Source organism: Bison bison, unplaced genomic scaffold, assembly GCF_000754665.1.
Source record: "Bison bison bison isolate TAMUID 2011002044 unplaced genomic scaffold, Bison_UMD1.0 scf7180017864100, whole genome shotgun sequence".
Classification (NCBI taxonomy): domain Eukaryota; kingdom Metazoa; phylum Chordata; class Mammalia; order Artiodactyla; family Bovidae; genus Bison; species Bison bison.
Genome location: NW_011494672.1, coordinates 303,479 through 325,714, shown reverse-complemented (window position 1 = coordinate 325,714; position 22,236 = coordinate 303,479). Strand labels below are relative to the sequence as shown.

Here is a 22,236-nt window from a genome sequence, read left to right as displayed (position 1 = left end):
AAAAAATAAAGCCTGACACTGTTTCCACATCTATTTCCCATGAAGTGATGGGACCAGATGCCATGATCTTCAGCAAAACGTGAACCGTGAACTTCCTGATGTTCACACTGGATTTAGAAAAGGCAGAGGAACCAGAGATCAAATTGCCAACATCCGCTGGATCATCGAAAAAGCAAGAGAGTTCCAGAAAAACATCTATTTCTGCTTTATTGACTATGCCAAAGACTTTGTGTGGATCACAATAAACTGTGGAAAATTCTGAAAGAGATGGGAATACCAGACCACCTGACCTGCCTCTTGAAAAACCTATATGCAGGTCAGGAAGCAACAGCTAGAACTGGACATGGAACAACAGACTGGTTCCAAATAGGAAAAGGAGTATGTCAAGGCTGTATATTGTCACCCTGCTTATTTAACTTATATGCAGAGTACATCATATAAGTTAAATATATGGGCTGGAAGAAGCACAAGCTGGAATCAAGATTGCCGGGAGAAATATCAATAACCTCACATACCCAGATGACACTACCCTTATGGCAGAAAGTGAAGAGGAACTAAAAAGCCTCTTGATGAAAGTGAGAGGAGAGTGAAAAAGTTGGCTTAAAGCTCAACATTCAGAAAACTAAGATCTCTAATAATTAGGGAAACACAAATCAAAATTACATTGATTTTTAATGATCAATGATGCCCCTAGTACACATTCAGTAAACATTAGGAGCTATTATTGTTACTTTATCATTATCACCGCTATTTTAAGAGCTGCAATGTGTTGGTAGCATCATTGTCAAATTACAGACGAGAAAGAGTATCTATAAAGAGGGTGACTTTAGAATTTCTTACTGGATGTTCCTCAAAGTTTCCATTAATGTTGTTGAGCCTTTCCCCCATCTTTTAGCTTCCAATACAATTGATATGTATTTAATCATGAAACAACTAAAAACTCCTTGTCAAATTACTAATTAAGACTATATCCTGGCCCATAAATTCCAGATACATAGCACTGTGTTTAATTTTTTTGCCATTTTAAAAATCAAGTGACTAATCAATCTATGACCTTAAGATTCTAAAATGACAGTAACAAACTTTCTTATCTTATTTACATTCATTATGAATTAACAGGCTATAAAATATAGAATAATAAGAAATAACAGATTAATACATTATGGACTAAAATTAAACATCTCTTTTCTCCTTAGATACTTCTGGACTTGGAAACGCATGTACTCTTTCTTTTGGTTACTAAATTAGAAGTTCCCTAAACAAGTGTTATCTGTGTGGCTTGCTATTTTACTCCCACCATTTGGCAGTGTTTTTGGCACTCAAACATTTCTTCAATGAATCAACAAACAAATATCTTCAAAGTTGTGAATCTAGGACAGATTACTACTTTAACATATCTAACAATACCTCATTTGAACATCTTTTAATTCCTAACTTTCAGTTAGTCCATTTAAAATATGATTTACCTAGTAAGCTACTAACTATAACAAAAAAATTCACTTTCATTAATTTTATAGGAATTAATTTTCTAAATATAAAGTCCTAGATATTATAGTCATCAAATTCTTATTTCTAAAGATATGTTAGGCAATATAATTTTCTTGATTAATGTATATATTCTGTAATGTATAATCACTGCAGATGGTGATTGCAGCCATGAAATTAAAAGATGCTTACTCCTTGGAAGGAAAGTTATGACCAACCTAGATAGCATATTCAAAAGCAAAGACCTTACTTTGCCAACAAAGGTCCGTCTAGTCAAGGCTATGGTTTTTCCAGTAGTCGTGTATGGATGTGAGAGTTGGACTGTGAAGAAAGCTGAGAGCCAAAGAATTGATGCTTTTGAACTGTGGTGTTGGAGAAGACTCTTGAGAGTCTCTTGGACTGCAAGGAGATCCAACCAGTCCATTCTGAAGGAGGTCAGCCCTGGGATTTCTTTGGAAGGAATGATGCTAAAGCTGAAACTCCAGTACTTTGGCCACTTCATGTGAAGACTTGACTCACTGGAAAAGACTCTGATGCTGGGGGTGATTGGGGGCAGGAGGAGAAGGGGACGTCAGAGGATGAAATGGCTGGATGGCATCACTGACTCGATGGACATGAGTTTGCATGAACTCCGGGTGTTGGTGATGGACAGGGAGGCCTAGTGTGCTGCAATTCATGGGATCACAAAGAGTCAGACACAACTGAGCGACTGAACTGAACTGAACTGAGTGAATATTCGCAACAGTGATAAAATAAACTATCTCACAGAATTTATATTTTACCTTGCATTAGTTCCCTGACTGTATTATAAGCACCAAGAAGACAGTAACTTTATTCTACTTACTGTTCAAAACCTGAATTACTGCTTTGCAATCTCAAATACTCCATAACTATTTGTTAATCTGAAAAAGTTATAAAATTGATATTGCCTAGAAGAGGGTTTCTTTTAATTATGAATTACTGAGGCTTCACAGTATACTCTGTAATGGGTTAAAAATCACCTGTAACTGTTTTTAAGTCTTCATATTAACCTAATAAGGGTGAGGAAAACAACATGTATTTATAAAACAACAGGCTCCAAGAAGAAAAACCATAATAGGTTATCCCTCAAAGATTCCTCAATATGCTACTGCATACCAGGAGAGCTATAAAATCAGTAAAGGTACTAGAAATAAAACAGAAAAAACCTAATCTTACAAACACACTACCCAAATATTAAAAAACTCCAATTTACTGTAATTATATGTTGTTTTAATATCAAGTAAGAGTACAATAAAAATGACTATTAAAACACAGTCAGGGACTTCCTTGGTAGTCCAGTGGCTACGACTCCTTACTTCTAGTGCATGGGGTGCAGGTTCAATCCCTGATTGGGAAATTAAAATTCCACATGCTGCATGGCGTGTTGGAAAAAAAGAAGAAAAAAAAAAAAAGACACATTCCAGAAAGAGATATGAACTAATCAGATCTATCAGTATTTATTAAGGATAGCAATAAAGAACTAAATGACTAAATAATCAACAACACATACCATGACATCAATTCTTACCTACTGCTTTCATTTGTTTTCCAATCGCCTGGCATATTTCTTTGGCAGCTGCAATCTGGGCTTTTTCACCTAGCAAACTGCCCACGGTAGCTCTTAAAATAAAGGAGACACATCGTCTGGAATACACAGCCTCCACATGTGTTTGTGTTGCCCGAGGATGGGAAACCAGATCAAGTACATGAGACAAGAATGTAGCAAAACTACGCTCCAACCACTGGCCACCCAATGTTGTTACAAAAACAACATATGCCTGTAAATAGATTAAGATACAACTTCAGGTAAATTTATATACACGAACTGAAATTACAGATAAAACAACTACGTAAATAACTGATGACAGCATGCAAAATAACTTATCTTTGAGATTACAATTGAGAAAATTTAAAACTTGAGACCTTTTTAGTACTTGTAGCATAGGATTTACTGGTTGAAGTATCTTTAACTAAACACAGTTGTTGGGATAATAGCTTCACGAAGAACATAGAGTGGTGTGAGTGGGAAGAAAAGGTGAAATCACCCTGGGGATGACGGTGATGTATTTGTGTTGGTGTGTGCACTCAGTCGTGGCCAACTCTCTGCGACCCCATGGACTGTAGCTCATCAGGCTCCTCTGTCCATAGGATTTTCCCAGCAAGAATACTGCAGTGGGTTGCCATTTCCTACTTCAAGGGATCTTCCCAACCCAGGGATCAAACCCATGTCTCTTGCAACTCCTGCATTGACAAGTGGATTCTTTACCACCGAGCCACCTGGGAAGCCCTGATGAAGATGATATAGTAATAAGCCCCAACATGCTAAATAAATGCTGACCTAGAACTGTAAAACATTTGCTTATGACTACTAGATTGAAATGATTTACTGCTATTTTACATTTGTTTCTGGAACAAGGTATAATTGGATGATTTTGACTAAGATCACAAAAAAATCATTTCATTTTAATGTGTGTGTGCTCAGTTGTGTCCAACTCTTTGTATTAGATGTTAACTATTATTATTATATTATTAACTGCAATATCTTATTTGGTATTAATTATTATTCTGAAATTATCTCACATAAGGTTTAACTTCATAAGCACATTGGTGATTAAGCAATGATGATAAATCCAAAGAACCAACCAATATGTTTAGCTACAAGGGTTATTGAAAACATTAAAATCTAAATTCTTCAAGCTACTTGAATAAAATTTCAATTAAAACTAACCTATTCTACATCTGATTTTCTACCAAGTAAAATTTGGGAAAATTTTGTTACAGATAGATGTAGCAGATGCAGGTTTATTCACACATCATTAAGCATCTAATGTTCCATATAAGCATGTAATTTACAATTTGAATATAATTCATTCATTTAGTAAGAGAAATGCTTTGAAAGACATTTTTTAATTATTAAATTACAGATAGCATTAAAAATCTCTGTATGTGCTATTACTTAGTACAAGTCTTCGATGAAATTTCACAAGTGATATGAACAGAATTCTTTTATACATATATATCACAAACCTGGGTAACTCCAACTCTCACTTCACGATTAACAGACCCTCCAACTTTTAACATTTCTCCACCACTCTTTAAGAAACCTGACCCTCCACGCAGAAATCCTGTGGCCATGAGTTCTAAGACTTCATCAAAGGTTGCTCGCTTCACATTCTGGCGCATTACTTTCAGGAAAAAAAAGCAAATTTATAAAGCAAATATGTTTTGCTATTTAAATGTTTTCTAACAATCTAGCTTTAAAACTCAAGCAATTATTTTTAAGGATACTTAAACTACTACAAAGGAGACAGAGTCATTTATTTTCTTATAATCTTACAATTTACAAAGTACTTGTAAAAATAAAAAATTTTAAGCAAAAAATGCTAAAAAAAAAAAAAAAAGGAAGGTGCTACAAATTAAAAACAATTCAATACTATGCCAAAACAGTCTAACAATTATGCTAACTTCATATGAGGAATACAACATCCATAGCAGGTAATGCTAATTGATCACAGCCCTCACTCCCAATTGAGATGGACACAATGAAACTTTGTCAAGACCATGCTTTCTGTACAACAGTTAACCTATGGGTTGAAATGTCACTGGACTGCAACCAACTTGCCACCCCTGGTAAAGAGCTGTCCTACTTCATAAAGTCCTTCCACATAGAGTAGCAAACACAATCCTCACAAAAATTCTGCCGAACAGGCATAAAGCTCATAATTAGGTACGTAGACTTTAGAATTTGATGCCTGGGTTTTGATTTCACTTAATAGAACACTCATTATACCACAAATGACACCATCTCTCTAAGCCTCAATTTCCTTGTTTATAAAATGAGAATAACAGCAATACTTAGGATTAATAGGGCTTTTGAGAGGATTAAATAAAGTAACTCTGCTATAATTCAGTGCCTTATACACAGTTAGCACTTAATGAATGTTACCTATCATCATTATCACTGTTACCTAATTCAAAGATTGAAATAATTATCATTAAAGATTAAAAGACCAAAGCTCAAAGGGTTTCACAGCAAATAAACATAAGAGCTAGGACTTGAACCTGTAATCTGAATCTTTTTCTACAATACAGAGATGGAGGAGGCATGGGGACAACAGCAGAGCAGGGTTCACTCCACATCTACTCAGAGTTGTCCCTGAAGCATCTCCATGGAACGATGAGGCACAGGGGGGGAAATCAACACTGCCTCCGATTCTGCTTATAATAATGGTCAAGAAAAGAAAAATAATACTTTGCTATGAATGGAGATCTACTCTGCCCAGATTCTAGTCCCTGTACATTTGGACAGATACAAAACCACTCCATAAATCTTATTTGCTTAAATGTTCAACATACTTGCTACATGTAATCTTGTTCAGTATTATCATAAAAAACGTCCTGACCGTATCAAGGAAAAAGCCATGTGGGAACTTCTATTTTATGAAAATGCAGACAAGCATGTTTAACAATTTAAACTCTTTAAATTGACTTGCCTAGAAGTAGTACGTCATCTAGAAGGAAGCATTCCATATATCTTCAAATACCTGTTACAGTCTAGATTGGGGGCTGGAAAATAATACCTGTTGCTTGTTTTGGCATCAGTGCTGTAGCCATGACTGTTCCTAAGAGTTTAGACACTGCCACTCGTACCCCATAGTTAGAGTTTTCCAAAGCCTTGAAGCAGAGAGTGGCTATATTTTCCAGTTCAGCAGTCCACATGAACACAGCTTCATTCTGTAGTTCTAGGAGACACTGGAATTTAAAAAAAAAAAAATAATAAATGTATTAGAACTTCCACTTCCAGAGACAAAGGTAAGAAAAACCAGAATTATTCTCTCTTCTGAAATAACAACAACAACAAAACATGGACAAAATACATGAAACAACAGTTCTGAAGACACTGGACATCAGGCAATGAAGAATGCTAATCCTTAAGAGATTAAAAACACAAATTGAACCCTACAGTTGTCCCAGCATACTCCCTTGAGATTCCAGCAGTGAGGAGGAAATACATAACCCTAAAGTCCTGTGTTAGAAAGAAGAGTCTCAGATCAATAATCTCAGCCTCTAACTAAGACACTAGATGACACAGAGCAAATTCAACACAAAGTAAGCAGGAAAATAGGAAACAATACAGTTAAGAGAGGAAGTCAATCAACCAGAAAACTGAAAAGCAGAAATGAAACCAAAAGCTGCTTCTTTGAAACAACCGACACATCTGCTAAATCTCTAGCCAGACAGATGAGAAAAAAGAAAGACAAGACACAGATTATCAAAATTAGGAATGAGGAAGTCACATAACTGCAGATTCAATATATATTAAAAGGACAATATATTTAACAACTTAGATGAAACAGACAACTCACTCAAGAAGAAACAGATAACCTGAATAGCCCAATATCTATTTTAAAAACTGAATTTGTAGTTTAAAATCTTTCCCCAAAGAAAACTGGAGACCCAGAGAGTTGTACTGATGAATTCAACCAAATGATTAAGTAAGAAATAGTACCAATCCTATATAAACTCTTCCAGCAATTTGAAGAGAAGTGTATACTTTCCAACTCAACATACTGACCCTGATACTGAAATCTGACAAAGACACTACAAGGGAAGAAAACTACATACCAATACCTCCCATGGATGCAAAACTTGTACACAAACTTTTAATAACTCTAATCCAACAACATATAAAATGGATAATATATCATGACCCAGCAGGGTTTATCATAGGAATGAAAGACTGATTAAAATTCTAAAACTAATCAGTGAAATTCATTAGCAAGTTGGAAAAAATTCATTTTATTCATCTCATTAATGCTAAAGAAACATTTAACAGATTATAAATAAAACTGGGGAAAACTGAACAAGATCAGTGGACTGTGTCAACGTCACTATTGTATTATGCCGCGTGTAATGCTATATGCTTTTTCAAGATATTACTGTTGGGGGGAACTGGGTATAAGTTTATAAAGATCTCTCTACTTTATTTCTTACAATTGCATGAAAACCTGCATACTATGCACTTAGTTACTCAGTCATGTCAGACTCTTTGTGACCCCATGGACTACAGCCACCAGGCTCCTCTGTCCATGGGGTTATCCAGGCAAGAATACTGAAGTGGGCTGCCATTCCTCCTCCAGGGGATCTTCTTGACTCAGGGATCAAACCTGTGCCACCTGCTCTGGCAGATGGTTTCTTTACCACTGAGCCGCTTGGGAAGCCCCTGCATGTAAAGCTACAATTATTTTACAATTATCCTAAAATAAAAAACTTAGAAAACAGAAACAACACTAGAAATAAAAATTAAAAAAAAAAAAACGCATTTGACAAAATCTAAAATTCATTCTTAACAAAAACTTCTTGGAAGGCTAGGAATATAAGGGTATTTCCTCAACCTGATAATGGTCATCAAAGAAAACTGACAGTTAACATCATACTTAATGGTGAAGGACTGAATATTTCCCCTTTAAGGATCAAGAACAAGAAAAGAATGTTGGCTCTCATGTTTTCTATTCGACACAGAACTGAAAGATCTGGTCAGGAAGTGCAGTAAGAAAGAAAAATATATAAAAGACATCCAGATTGGAAAAGAAGTAAAACTGTCTCTGTTCACAGACAACATGATTGTCTACATAGAACACGTGATAGAATCCATTTAAAAAGCTGACATAGGGACTTCCCTGGTGGTCCACTGGCTAAGACTCTGTACTTCCAATGCAGGGGGCCTGGGTTTGATCCCTGATCAGGGAACTAGATCCCACATGCCACAGCTACAATCTGACACAGCCAAATAAATAAAACATTAAAAAAAAAAAAAAGCTGACATAGAATTAGTCACAGTTTAGGAAGGTTGGTTCATACAAGATCAATGTACAAAACAACTGTATTTCTCTATGTCAGCAATGAACAATTAGAAATTTAAAAAAATTTTTCATCAGTACTATTTGAAATAGTGTAAAAATATGAAATAGTTAACAATCTCACAGAAGATATGCAAGATCTCTGCATCTGAAAACCACAAAATGCTGCTAAGAGTGATCAAAGAAGACCTAAATGAATGGGAGATAGAGATATCATATTTATGAGTTGGACTTAATGATAAGCTGTCAACTCTCCCCAAACTGATTTATAGACTTGGTGCAACCTGAATAAAAATTTCAGCATGCTATTTTTGTAGAAATTTATAAGCTAAAATTTATATGGAAATGCAAAGGACTGAAAATACCCAAAACTATTTTGAAAAAGAAAATGTTGAAGGGCTGACACTACTTGATTTTAAGGCACTATAAAGTTGAGCTTCCCTGATAGCTCAGTTGGTAAAGAATCCACCTGCAATGCAGAAGACCCCGCTTTGATTCCTGGGTCGGAAGATCCGCTGGAGAAAGGATACACTACCCACTCCAGTATTCTTGGGCTTCCCTTGTGGCTCAGCTGGTAAAGAATCCGCCAGAATGCATGAGACCTGGGTTTGATCCCTGGGTTGGGAAGATCCCCTGATGAAGGGAAAGGCTACCCACTCCAGTATTCTGGCCTGGAGAATTCCATGGACCATATAGTCCATGGGGTCACAAAGAGTTGGACAGGACTGAGCGACTTTCACTTTCACCTTCAAAGTTACAGTAATCAAGAAAGGTACATCAAGATGGACGAACAGTTCAATGAAACTATTCAGAGATTTCAAAAACAGACTCACAAGTATATGGACAACTGATTTTCAACAAAGGTGCAAAGGCAATTTACTGAAGAAAAGACAGCCTTTTCAACATGGCACAGGAATGAGTAAATATTCATGTGGAAAGCAAAACAAAAAATCTTTGATGTATACCTTGCACTATATACAAAAAGTAACTCAAAGTGAATCATATACCCAAGTGTAAAATTATAAAACTCATTTGGAAAGAAACACAGGAGAAAGCTTGGGCTAGGAAACGTTTTCTCAGATACAATGCTGTGCTGTGCTTAGTTGCTCAGTCGTGTCTGACTCTTTGCTACTGCATGGACTGTAGCCTGCCAGACTCCCTGGACTGTAGCCCACTAGGCTCCTCTGTCCATGGGGATTCTCCAGGCAAGCTAGAGGGTTGTCATGCTCTCCTCCAGGGGATCTTCCCAACCAAGGGATCAAACCCAGGTCTCCCGAAGTGCAGGAGGATTCTTTACCGTCTGACCCACCAGAGAAGCCCTTGAGTACCAGAGTGGGTAACCTATCCCTTCTCCAGGGGAAATTCCCAACCGAGGAATAAAACTGGGGTCTCCTGCACTGCAGGTGGAATTTTTTTTATCAGCTGAGCTTTGCGGGAAGCCCCTTACATACAACACTAGAAGCATAATTAACATAAGAAAAATTGATCAATTGGACTTTGACAAAATTCAAAACTCCTCTTCTTAGAAAGGAACGATTTAGGGAATGAAAGACCATGGGGTGCGAGAAAATATTTGCAAATCACCTATGTGATAAAGAAATATATAAAGAACCTACAAAGTACTCTCAAAACTCAGTAATAAGAAAACAAATAACTCAATGCAAAAATTTTTTAATAGATTCATTATCAAAGATATGAATGGAAATAGGCACCTAAAATATGACCATCATTAGTCTAGAAATGCAAATTAAAGCCACAATGAGATACCTGTACATATCTATAAGAATGGTTAAAAGTTAAAAGACTGGCAATACTCAATGTTGATAAGGGTCATGGAGAAAGAGGAAATTTCACAATACTTTGGAAAAGGTGGGAACTTCTCCAAAAATTAAATGTAAATCTAGAATATGATCCAATCATACCACTCCCAGCTATTTATCCATGTGAAAGAAAAGCAGTGTCTATACAAAAACTAGTATACAGATGTTCACAGTAGCTTTTTTGGTAATAGCCAAAATTGGAAGCAACCTGAATACTTATAAGAGGCGAAGGAATACACCAATTGTGGTATATCCATACAATGAAATACTACTCAGCAATAAAAAGGAATGAACTATCGATACATGTAACAACACTGATAAATCTCAAAATAATTATGCTAAGTGAAAAAAGCCAGGCCAAAAAAAGGCACATACAACATTATTCCCTCCTATATATGACTCTAGAAAGAAATGAAACTAATCCATAGGAACAAAAATCATACCATATTTTAAAACAAAAAAAAATCATCGATTATTTAAGAGCAAGCAGGTTAAGAAGCAATGTTATAAACCAGCTGAGAACTAACCTTGGCAACTGCACATCGAACAGCCATTGACCTGTCAGTTAAGAGGGACCTGGCATTCTTGTAAATATCACGATGACAGGAAGCTGCGGCACCACCCAGTCCATTCAGAACTTTCTGTAGACTCATTAAGATTTCACTTCGCCCCTGAGACTACACATAAACATAAAGAAAATTCCACATTTAAATAAGAACACACCAATACACAAAACTTCTCTGGACCTAATGGCGTTAATTCTAAACATAAATAGTAAGTAATGAAAAATAAAAAAGTATTCTAAAATGTAAAAATAATTATTAATTTCAACAAAACAATACCTGAGAAATTATGTTACAGTACGTAAATATATTCTAATGTAACCAGGACCTGATGAAATGCAAATAATGAGAACATGACAGATTCAAAAGCTTCAAAATAATAATTTCTCAAGGATCCCAACTTTTAGAATGCAAAAAGTTACAAAAAGTACCTAAGTAATACAAAGCTTCTAAAAGAGGAATAAAATATCCAACACAGTTTTAAAACTTCTCAGATCCATTCCAAACTATGAAATTATTGGGACTAATTTGAACTGTTGTTTTTATACTTACAGTGTTTGATTCATATTTCTGATAGTATACTGATTTAAATATAGATCTCTTTCATTAGATCGTAAGCTTTTTGAGGTCAAGTGGTAGATCTTATCCATCTTTACAAGCCTAATGCCTGAGAATATGTCCTCAACTCTTGTTTAATAAATGAATAGACAAAGAGTTCTTAGAAGAGGTGCTGTCCAAGAAACCTTTAGTTTTCCTAGATAAAGAATAAGACTATGAGACCAGTGCTTGGTCTATTTTCAGTTAACCCCAACTGAACAAAGAATTTTCAGAAGTAATAACAAACTGAAATGACAAAACAGAACTGTCTTTATATCATATTAGCTGCTGTGGATTGAATACTGTCCTGCCAAAAGACAAGATCAGTCCTATACCCTGTTACCTGTAAACATGACTTTATTTCGAAGTAAGGTTCCCAGATAACCTTAGGAAGCATCACTATGAACAAAGCTAGTGGAGGTGATGGAATTCTAGCTGAGCTGTCTCAAATCCTAAAGGATGATGCTGTGAAAGTGCTGCACCCAATATGCCAGCAAATTTGGAAAACTCAGCAGTGGCCACAGGACTGGAAAAGGTCAGTTTTCATTCCAATCCCAAAGAAAGGCAATGCCAAAGAATGCTCAAACTACCTCACAATTGCACTCATCTCACACGCTAACAAAGTAATGCTCAAAATCCTCCAAGCCAGGCTTCAACAGTACGTGAACCATGAACTTCCAGATGTAAGCTGGATTTAGAAAAGGCAGAGGAACCAGAGATCAAATTGCCAACACCCACTGGATCATCGAAAAAGCAAGAGATAAATATCTGTTTCTACTTTATTGACTACGCCAAAGCCTTTGACTGTGTGGATCACAACAAACTGTGGAAAATTCTGAAAGAGATGAGACTACCAGACCACCTGACCTGCCTCCTGAGAAATCTGTATTCAGGTCAGGAAGCAACAGTTAGAACTGGTCATGGAACAACAGACTGGTTCCAAATAGGAAAAGGAGTACCTCAAGGCTGTATACTGTCACCCTGCTTATTTAACTTATATGCAGAGTACACCATGAGAAATGCTGGAGTAGATGAAGCACAAGCTGCAATCAAGATTTCCGGGAGAAATATCAATAACCTCAGATATGCAGATGACACCACCCTTATTGCAGAAAGCAAAGAAAAACTTAAGAGCCTCTTGATGAAAGTGAAAGAGGAGAGTGAAAAAGTTGGCTTAAAGCTCAACATTCAGAAAACTAAGATCATGGCATCTGGTCCCATCACTTCATGGCAAATAGATGGGAAACAGTGGAAACAGTTGCAGACTTTATTTTTTGGGGCTCCAAAATCACTGCAGATGGTGACTGCAGCCATAAAATTAAAAGATGCTTACTCCTTGGAAGGAAAGTTATCACCAACCTAGAAAGCATATTAAAAAGCAGAGACATTACTTTGCCAACAAAAGTCCATGTAGTCAAAGCTATGGTTTTTCCAGTGGTCATGTATGGATGTGAGAGTTGGACTATAAAGAAAGCTGAGCGCCAAATAATTGATGCTTTTGAACTGTGGTGTTGGAGAAGACTCTTGAGAGTCCCTTGGACTGCAAGGAGATAAAACCAGTTCATCCTAAAGGAAATCAGTCCTGAATATTCACTGGAAGGACTGATGTTGAAGCTGAAATTCCAATAGTATGGCCACCTGATGCAAAGAACTGACTTATCTGAAAAAACCCTGATACTGGGAAAGATTGAAGGCAAGACGAGAAGGGGATCAGAGAGGATGAGATGGTTGGATGGCACCACTGACCCAGTGGACATGAGTTTGAGTGAACTCCGGGAGTTGGTGATGGACAGGGAAGCCTGGCGTGCTACAGTCCATGGGATTGCAAAGAATCAAACATGACTGAGCAACTGAACTGAACTGAGAGAGAAACGAAATCAAGTAAAGATCAGGGCAAACCCTAATTCAATGACTGGAACCCTTATCCTATGAGAATTTGGACAGAGAACCAGATGCATAGGTAGACCACCATATGACAGCAGAGATAGAGACACAACAGCTGTATCTGCACACTCAGGGATACCACCAAATGCCCAGGACTGCCAGTAGCAATGAGAAACTAAGAAGGCAAGGAAGCATCATTCCCAAGAGGCATCAGAGGAAAAATGGCCCTGCTCACACCTTGATTTCATATATAAACCTCCAGAATTGGGACCCAATAAATTTCTGTTAAGCCACCCATTCTGTGGTAATTTATTCAGGCAGCCCTAGAAAACGAATACATTAGCTATGGTACAAAAAACCAATATGGCACTACAAAAATATCCCTGGGATTAATGTAAACCTCTTCTTTGTTAAGGAAAAGCATTATTTCCTTTCTCCTTGAAATATGAGGAACTATGCATCAAAACAAGGGGCAAGTAATATTCTTTACAAGTAATAATTTTAAATTACCCTCTTGCTAAGCCATATGAGTAATGCACTTAACAGAAAAAAGGAAAACATAGGTTCTAACTAACACCGAACTCCCACCACAAGCAAAACATTGAATACTTGTAAAACTTACCTCTGCACTCTTCAGAGATTTCAAAAGATTATTCACTGTTTCTGGAAATGCACTGCCTAACATTCTCCCCATTTTTTCATAAAATGCTCCAACACAAGCCACTGCAGCCCTGTAAGAAGTGACATTTTCATCAGTCACTGTTCAGATTAATAATTTTGTCATTTTTTTAATTTTCAGAAATCAACTTGTATTTGTGCAGGATATTTTTGTCCACAAATTTTAAACTTTCAATAACACCTTGTTGATCACTGACTAGCATAAAAAAATCTATAAATAATAAATGCTGGAGAGGATATAAGGAAAAGGGAACCTTCCTACATTGGTGAGAATGTAAACTGGTATAGCCACTATGAAAAACAGCATTGATATGGAGGTTCCTCAAAAAACTGAAAATATCGCCACCATATGATTCAGTAATCCCATTTCTGGGCATATATTCACAAAAAACAAAAACTCTTTAATTCAAAAATACACATGCACCCACCCCAATGTTCATAGCAGCACAACAGCCAAAACATGGAAACAACCCAATGACCATCAACAGATGGCACAATGGCAACAGAACAGATGACAGCTTAAGAAGATGTGGTGTATATATACACAATTGAATATTACTTAGCCATAAAAAAGAATGAAATACTGCCATTTACAGCAACATGGATGGACCCAGAGAATATCACAGCAAGTAAAATAAGCCAGTCTGAGAAAAACAAGTAGTATTTGATATCACTTATTTGTGGGATCTAAAAGATAATACAAATGAATCTACATACAAAACAAAAAGAGACTCAGAGATATAGAAAACAAACTTATGTTTACTGAAGGGGACAAGGAGGGCAGGGATAAATTAGAGGAGTATGGGATTAGCAGATACAAACTACTATACATAAAATAGATAAGCAATAAGGATTTACTGTTCAACAAAGGAAACTATATTCAATATCTTATAATAACCTATAATGGAAGATAATCTAAAATATATATATATAAAACTGAATCACTTTGCTATACACCTGAAACTAACACAATATTGTAAACCAAGTATATTTCAATTAAAAATATTTTAGAAAAAAATGCCTTTATTCTTTATAATTGTTAACAAATACTATGGTTAAACTGTATTCTTGTCAGAAAAGTAAGAGAATAAACATATTCATATAATAAATCATACCCGTCCTTTGGAAAGAAACCCAAGCTTTCCTTTTGTTGTTGTTGTTTAGTTGCTAAGTCCTGTCTGACTGTTTTGCAACCCCATGGACTGTAGCCTGCCAGGCTCCTCTGTCCACGGGATTTCCCAGCCAAGAATACTGAAGTAGGCTGCCATATCCTTCTCCAGGGGATCTTCCCAACCCAGGGATCCAACCTGTGTCTCCTGCATTGCAGGCGAATCTGCATGTATCCTTTGGAGTCTGGCAAATCTGTGTCTAAATCCTAGGACCTGCCATACAAAAGCTATGTGTCCTGAACAAATTACTCTGAGGCTGAGAGTGATTAAATAAATTTAGTTTACTATCCTACAAGCAACAAACAGTAGAATCAGAGACTCGATCTTCACCTCTTTGACTCCAAATTTCATGCTTTTTTCAATACTCTATAGGCTGAAAACAAAGTTAAAAATGTCTGTCATTTGCCAGCATATATTACAGACTTTCTAAATATAATCCATGAATCCACTGGAAATACATATGAGTAATAAGTAATATGCAATAAATTCTGCTTTATCAGAACTATAAAATCATGTGTGGATTTGCTAAGTAATGGAGAAATGAATCACAAAACTATGAACATACCTCCAAACTCCAGAATAAACTGGAAAGCACTTTTAAGATCCATATCCATCCCAAAAAACACAAAATTTAGCCACAGCATACCTATGTAGTTGAAAACAGACCTAAACACCAGTGTCCAAGTTCACAATAGTTTCACCATTTCCTCTGTAAGCTGTTATACTGGTCCTGGCTCCTTAAATGTTGGTGTTGTGAAGGTGTATCCTTGGCACTTTCTCCTCTCAAAACAGTAATACACTCTTCCTAGGTAACTTTATCCAGACCGCAGGTTCAGCCTACTCCCAAATCTCCATTCTCTCTCTACTCACCAAAACAACATTCTCAGCTCAGGTCTCTGAAACCCAGACCAGGATTTCCAACTGCCTGCTATACACTGTCACGTGGACTCAAACTCAGCACATTCAGAACTGGATTCATCATCTTCTCCTGAACTTATCCCCTCCACTATTCTGTACTGGAAATAAGGTATAAATAAGCCAGCTTTGTTTCCAGTTATGTTTCCTTTGTCCAGAAAACAGGTTGGGAAACAGTCTGCAGGCCAAATCTGGCCCATCATGCAGCCTTTCACCTGTTGCTGTAAATAGTTTTATTGGTATACAGCTGTACTCATTTATTTACACACTGACTATGGCAGAGTTGAGTGGCTGCAACAAAGATATTCAACAAACTCAAGCCTATTTACTACCTGGCCCTTTCCACAATACTTGCTGGTCCCTAACCCATCACATCCATCTTCTCCTTTTCCCATCTTAACCCCTTACTTGACTCATTTCCATATGGCCTTCCTTGATGGTTCTTCTTTCCTGATGCCTTTTTGAGAAGCCTTCACTGACACCGCTCTTCCCTTACACCACAGCGAAGTTTATTCAGGTGTTATTTTCCCTCCCAGAGCACTCCTCATTGTACTGTAACTGCTGGCTTTCTTAATGGACTCTTTCACAAGGTGCATCCCTAAGGCCATTATCCTCAAGACTTCCTCTGAAAATATCTGCCCTAGATCCAAACCACAAGTATGTGCTTGGAGTGGGGTTAAGTCCTTAACTTGCTGCTGCTACTGCTGCTACGTCGCTTCAGTCGTGTCTGACTCTGTGCGACCCCATAGACGGCAGCCCACCAGGCTCCCCCCTCCCTGGGATTCTCCACGCAAGAACACTGGAGTGGGTTGCCATTTCCTTCTCCAATGCATGAAAGTGAAAAGTGAAAGTGAAGTCGCTCAGTTGTGTCCAACTCTAGCGACCCCATGGACTGGAGCCTACCAGGCTCCTCCGTCCATGGGATTTTTCAGGCGAGAGTACTGGAGTGGGGTGCCATTGCCTTCTCCAAAGTCCTTAACTTAGAAGTCAATAAAGTGAAACTGAAAGTTGCTCACAGACTGCAGCCTGCCAGGCTCCTCTGTCCATGGAATTCTCCATGCAAGAATACTGGGGCGGGTAGCCAGCCCTTCCCTTCTCCAGGGGACCCTCCTGACCCAGGAATTGAACCCAGGTCTCCCTCATTGCAGGCGGATTCTTTACTGTCATGAGGGAAGCCCAAGAATACTGGAGTGGGTAGTCTATCCCTTCTCCAGTGGATCCTCCCAACCCAGGAATTGAACCAGGGTCTCCTGCATTCCCTAGTGGTTCAGTTGGTAAAGAATCTGCCTGCAGTGTAGGAGACCCAAGTTCGATCCCTGGGTTGGGACAATCCCTTGGAGAAGGAAATGGCAACCCACTCCAGTACTCTTGCCTGGAGAATTCCATGGACAGAGGAGCAGGACAGGCTGCAGTCCATGGAAATGCAAAAAGTCAGATACAATTTTGTAACTAACTCACTTTTTCACTCCTGCATTGCAGGTAGATTCTTTATCAGCTGAGCTCCCAGGGAATCGGCCTCTGTCTCAGGTACTCAACTCTGCCATTTTGGCATGAAAACAGCTTTAAATGAAGGAGCATGTCCTTATTCTAATAAAACTTTATTTACAAAATAGGTGGCAAGCTGGATTTGACCTGGGGGCTATAGTTTGCCTGTTCCTGCATCAATCTCATCACCTAGAAAATCTTTTCTTTGCATCCCAGCCAAGAATATTATCTCCTTCAAAATTACCAGAAACCCCTGTACAAATTGCTGACATCAAACCAATTCTCTGTATTTTGCTACAAGTCCCAGGGACAATGGAGCATATGTTGAAACAGAACTCCTTCCCCAGACCTACTTAGAGCTTTTACTATCAACAGTATGCCCCAGGCTCCATCTACCTGGGAATCTTTACGATCAGCAGCCCTTCATTAAGATAATGTGTAAGTATTAGTCGCTCAGTCATGTCTGACTCTTTTGTGACCCTATTACAGCCCACCAGGTTCCTCTATCCATAGAATTCTCCGGGCAACAATACTGGAGTGGGTTGCCATTCCCTTATTGAGATAAATTACTCTGGGAAAAAAACAAGTTTCAAGGGTTAATTTCAAAGTGAGTACTTACAATTTTGTTGGTAAGTAGGCTGCAGTGTCATCTTTATTTCTGATAATGTCATTGCATTTATCAAGTGTTTGAAAAACAGTGAAAGTATCCCCAATGCTATAAAGGGCTGCAAGGTTTTTAGCTAACAATTTTCGTGTAGGTGGTCCAGGTGAACTACTTATTAATCCAGTTAATTGTTCAACAAGTTTTTTCTGTTTTTCCTTTACATCAGTCTGTTAAAAAAAAAAAAAAAAGAACGTCAGTTTTTTTCTTATACATAATTTTATCTTTTAGTCAAAAAGGTTGTTCTGTTCAAATTTAAAGGAGATTATTCTCCTTCATTCTTCTCCAATTCCACAAAGTTAGCTATCAGTAAAAGTGACTACTCTATATCCAAAAAGTTTCCACATTGGCTTATTAAAAAATATAACAATCAAAGGATGTAAAATTTGAGTGTATGGACAATTAATGTCTTAGAACGCAGCTAGGGTCCCCTGTAAAGCAAAGCAGGTAGCTCACAAAGCTATACAGCTCAGTAAAGGAAACCAAAAGAAACTCTGAAGAGCCCTAGGCAACAGAAAAAATATTCAGATTTACTCATAATCAATGCTGAGAATTCATCCATTCATTAAAGGAATATTTATTGTGCACGTACATGCCATGCACTATTCTAGGCACTGGGGAGCATGAGTGACCATAATAGACAAAGCCTCTGCAGTCAAGAAGTTTACATTCTAGTGGGGAGAAAGAGTGTTTACAAATAAACATGAACAGTGTAAGTTCTTACTGTTTTATAGAGACTAGTAAGAAAAAGGCAACCTGAAGAGAAATCAAGATGTGAGTTATACAGATATCTGGGAGAAGAACATTCCTGGCAGGAAACAAATGCAAAGGCCTTGCTCAGCATGCTTGAGGATAGAGAAGTCAGTGTGGCTAGAGCAGAGTAAGACAGAGGAAGCAACAGGAAATGAAGTCAGAATGGTAGCAGGGACCAGGTCATGCAGTGCCTCAGACACCACTGCAAGAACTCTGTTTTATTCTGAGAGTTTGAAGCAGAAGAGGAACATGATTAAATGTTCTAACAGGCTCGTTCTGACTACTGAGCTGAGGATACTCTACAAACGTACATGGTTAGAGGCATGGTGAACACTTAAAAAGTCGTGGCAAAAATTCAATGAGAAATGAGGGCAGTAGCAATGGAAATAATGAAAAATAATTGAATTCTGGACATATGTAGGGGATAGAACCAATATGAATTGCTGAGAAACATGATATGAAGTTTGAGAAAAAAAGGGAAGTGAAGAATGACTCTAAAGGTTTATGATTTGAGCAACCAGAAGGATGAAATGGTCATTTCCTGATAGAAAGTACTGGCGAAAGGACAGGTTTGGAGGGTTAAATCAAGAATTTGGTTTTAACTTTTGAGATGCCATTTAGATATCCAAGAGGTAGAAGTGGAGCAGGTAGTTAGATATCTGAGAATCATTACTATGTAGATGGTAGTAAAAGTCATGACATTCGATGGTGTCACTGAAGGAGAAACATGTATTTAAAAAACAAACAACTGTGCCCAGGACTGAGAAACAGCCAGCAAAAGAGGAGGAGTAACTAGGGAAGTTGGACGAGAACTAAAAGCAAATAGTTTCTTAGGAACCACAAATAGGAAAAGCTTCACACCAACAGTGCATCAACAGTATTGTTAACAATTTATTTTTTAATGTGAGTGAAGGGAGCACAGATGTTCATATTATTATGCTTCACAATTTGGATAACTTTTTACATACTCCTTTTATTTTTCAATTTCACAACAAAATACAAATTTTTTTAAGTATTTCAAGACAGAGGATCAGCTAGGTGAAAAGCTGCTGATGGGTCCATTAAGACAGAATACTGACCATTGGTTTGGGCAAAACAAGATCTGTTTCAGTGAAATGGAGGCAACACGTACTCAGATGGAGTGAGTTTAAGAGAAAACAGGAACTTTCAGTTAAAGACTGTAATGAATCCATGTGTTAATTCGGTCTCTACAGAAACTAAAATATACTCCAGGGCAATCAAAGAAATAAATAAGTAACTAAAAGCACAAGTACATAAGGGCAAAGAAAACAAAGAATGAGCTATACTCAATAGGAAAGCTACAAGATCCCCAACTTCCAACACAGAACCCCCTAAAAGCTCACATATGTTGTGGCTTTTGTTTTGAGGCATCAAAGTTCTCATGGAGGAGAGAGTAAAGTTGCACCTAGAAGTGAAGGGAATGACTGAGAGTCTATTTAAGAAGCTCTAAGACTCTCATATCTCTCTCCTTCATTCTGGACTTTGCAAGCTCAGGCACAATTGTGGGCTGGGAAAACTACACTGACAACAGGGGGACTAAGTAAAAGTTAACATACTTAATGTTGAAGTCCCCAGCCTTCTCCACAAAATCCTAGAATCTACGCAGCTAGTCATATACCTTAGGACACTTTAAAGTAAAAAAGGCAAAAAAAAAAAAGTAAAAAAGGCTCTTATGGGGAATGACTAGCCAAGAGAAACCTATAAAGAGTTCCTCAAAGAACGACAAGTTAACAAACATCACTCTGCCCAGCAAACTTTTACTACTCCCTCTTAAATTTTATTTTTAAAATTTATTTATTTTTAAATTGAAGGATAATTGCTTTACAGAATTTTGTTTGTTTTCTGTCAAACCTCAACATGAATCAGCTATGAAGTGAAGTGAAGTCGCTCAGTCGTGTCCGACTCTTTGCGACCCCATGGACTGTAGCCTATCAGGTTCCTCCGTCCATGGGATTTTCCAGGCAAGAGTGCTGGAGTGGATTGCCACTTCCTTCTCCAGGGGATCTTCCCAACCCAGGAGTCGAACCTGGGTCTCCCACATTGCAGGCAGACACTTTACCGTCTGAGCCACCAGGAAGATCCTGGTGAATCAGCTATAGGTATACATATATCCCCTTCCCTCTTACATTTGAGCAGATGGTAAAAGATCATCAGATGTTTGATTTCCTAATTTTAAACACAGCATCTAATTTTAAAAACGGAAAGTAAAACACACAAATATTGAAAAGTAATTTGGATGAAAAGACTGTGAAGGAAGAAAAAAAAAAGGCTAACTCTTCAGACAGACAAGTGAAGATAACTGAAACTGCTACATAGCACTAAGGGACCACTTGATGTTGGAGATAATGAATTTACGGTGATAGCAGTCACATAATCTTCTTTTTCTCCACTCACATTTAGATGTCCAGGAAGAAATATGAAGCCTCTACCCAAGCAATAAGCTAGATTTAAATGAGGTTTCAGTTTTGCCACAGAATAGAAAAAGGACAGACAAGAAATTTTTACTACCGTGTAATATTCTCAAGTGACCCACAACCTCCAAAACATAATGTGCCTTCTTACAAAGCATGTACACATAATATTCTTTACATATGTTAACTAGATAAAAAGCAATACCATACCTTGTTGGCAGCAACCAAGACTTTATCAAGAAATCGCAACCATTCAAAGATAAAAACTGGTCTCTTTGCTTCAGTGATTTGAGCCAAAGCTTCTTCATTGAGCAATAAACTGTGGGCTAACTCCATGACTGAAGTTTTAAATTCACACCTTAAATAAACAATTTTAAAATTCTTGTAAGGACTTGTTCATGTTAAAAGTCAAGCTTCATGAATATAATCACTAAGAAAAGAAATACAAGGCTTTACTTCTCATCTGTCTTGGAGGACACGTACATAACTTCGAAGCAAAACCTGAGAAACTGATTTTAAAGGATAAGGGTGCAAACAAAAACAAATGAAAGTCATGCTTGTTGAGGAAGAATGGATAATGGGGTCAAAGGAAAATTAAAATAAACAGTGCAAAAAAGACATAGTTCCAGAAGAAAAACAGATGTCCTTTACCCATTTCATAAACGGAAAACCGAAACACCAATATCAAACATCAGCCGAGCATGACAACCCACCCTCCTTTTTTCTCTCCTTCTGCTCGATGCACAGCACCCTCCCGCTGCTGCACCTGCCCCAGGAGAACTTCAAGGCGTCCCAGCAGAAAGATGCCACCTTGGAAGTCTCTGAGAGTCTTCCTTGGGGGGATGAGGTGGCGGCGGGAGGCCAGATACGCGCGGCCGAAGCTTCAGCTGCAACGCCGGGGGTGGTGGGGGGC

The 22,236-nt window shown here is 37.7% G+C and overlaps 1 protein-coding gene across 4 annotated transcripts in view; it reads right to left on the bottom strand.

The window, feature by feature from the left end:
* The window catches only part of HEATR5B (HEAT repeat containing 5B), a 103,260-nt gene that overhangs the window by 80,742 nt on the left and 282 nt on the right, over nucleotides 1-22,236 (bottom strand). For 2 of the 4 annotated variants that reach the window (XM_010838608.1, XM_010838611.1), the window contains exons 2-8: nucleotides 21,534-21,681; nucleotides 18,097-18,308; nucleotides 13,853-13,961; nucleotides 10,714-10,863; nucleotides 6,087-6,258; nucleotides 4,534-4,691; nucleotides 3,035-3,284 (exon numbers count right to left, since the gene is read on the bottom strand). In XM_010838608.1, coding sequence (XP_010836910.1) covers nucleotides 3,035-3,284; nucleotides 4,534-4,691; nucleotides 6,087-6,258; nucleotides 10,714-10,863; nucleotides 13,853-13,961; nucleotides 18,097-18,308; nucleotides 21,534-21,659 — 1,177 coding nt within the window. In that variant the 5' untranslated portion in view covers nucleotides 21,660-21,681. Of the gene's footprint in view, nucleotides 1-3,034; nucleotides 3,285-4,533; nucleotides 4,692-6,086; nucleotides 6,259-6,469; nucleotides 6,719-10,713; nucleotides 10,864-13,852; nucleotides 13,962-18,096; nucleotides 18,309-21,533; nucleotides 21,682-22,036; nucleotides 22,226-22,236 lie in introns of those variants that run through there. The other 2 variants (XM_010838609.1, XM_010838610.1) reach the window with 2 other exon arrangements.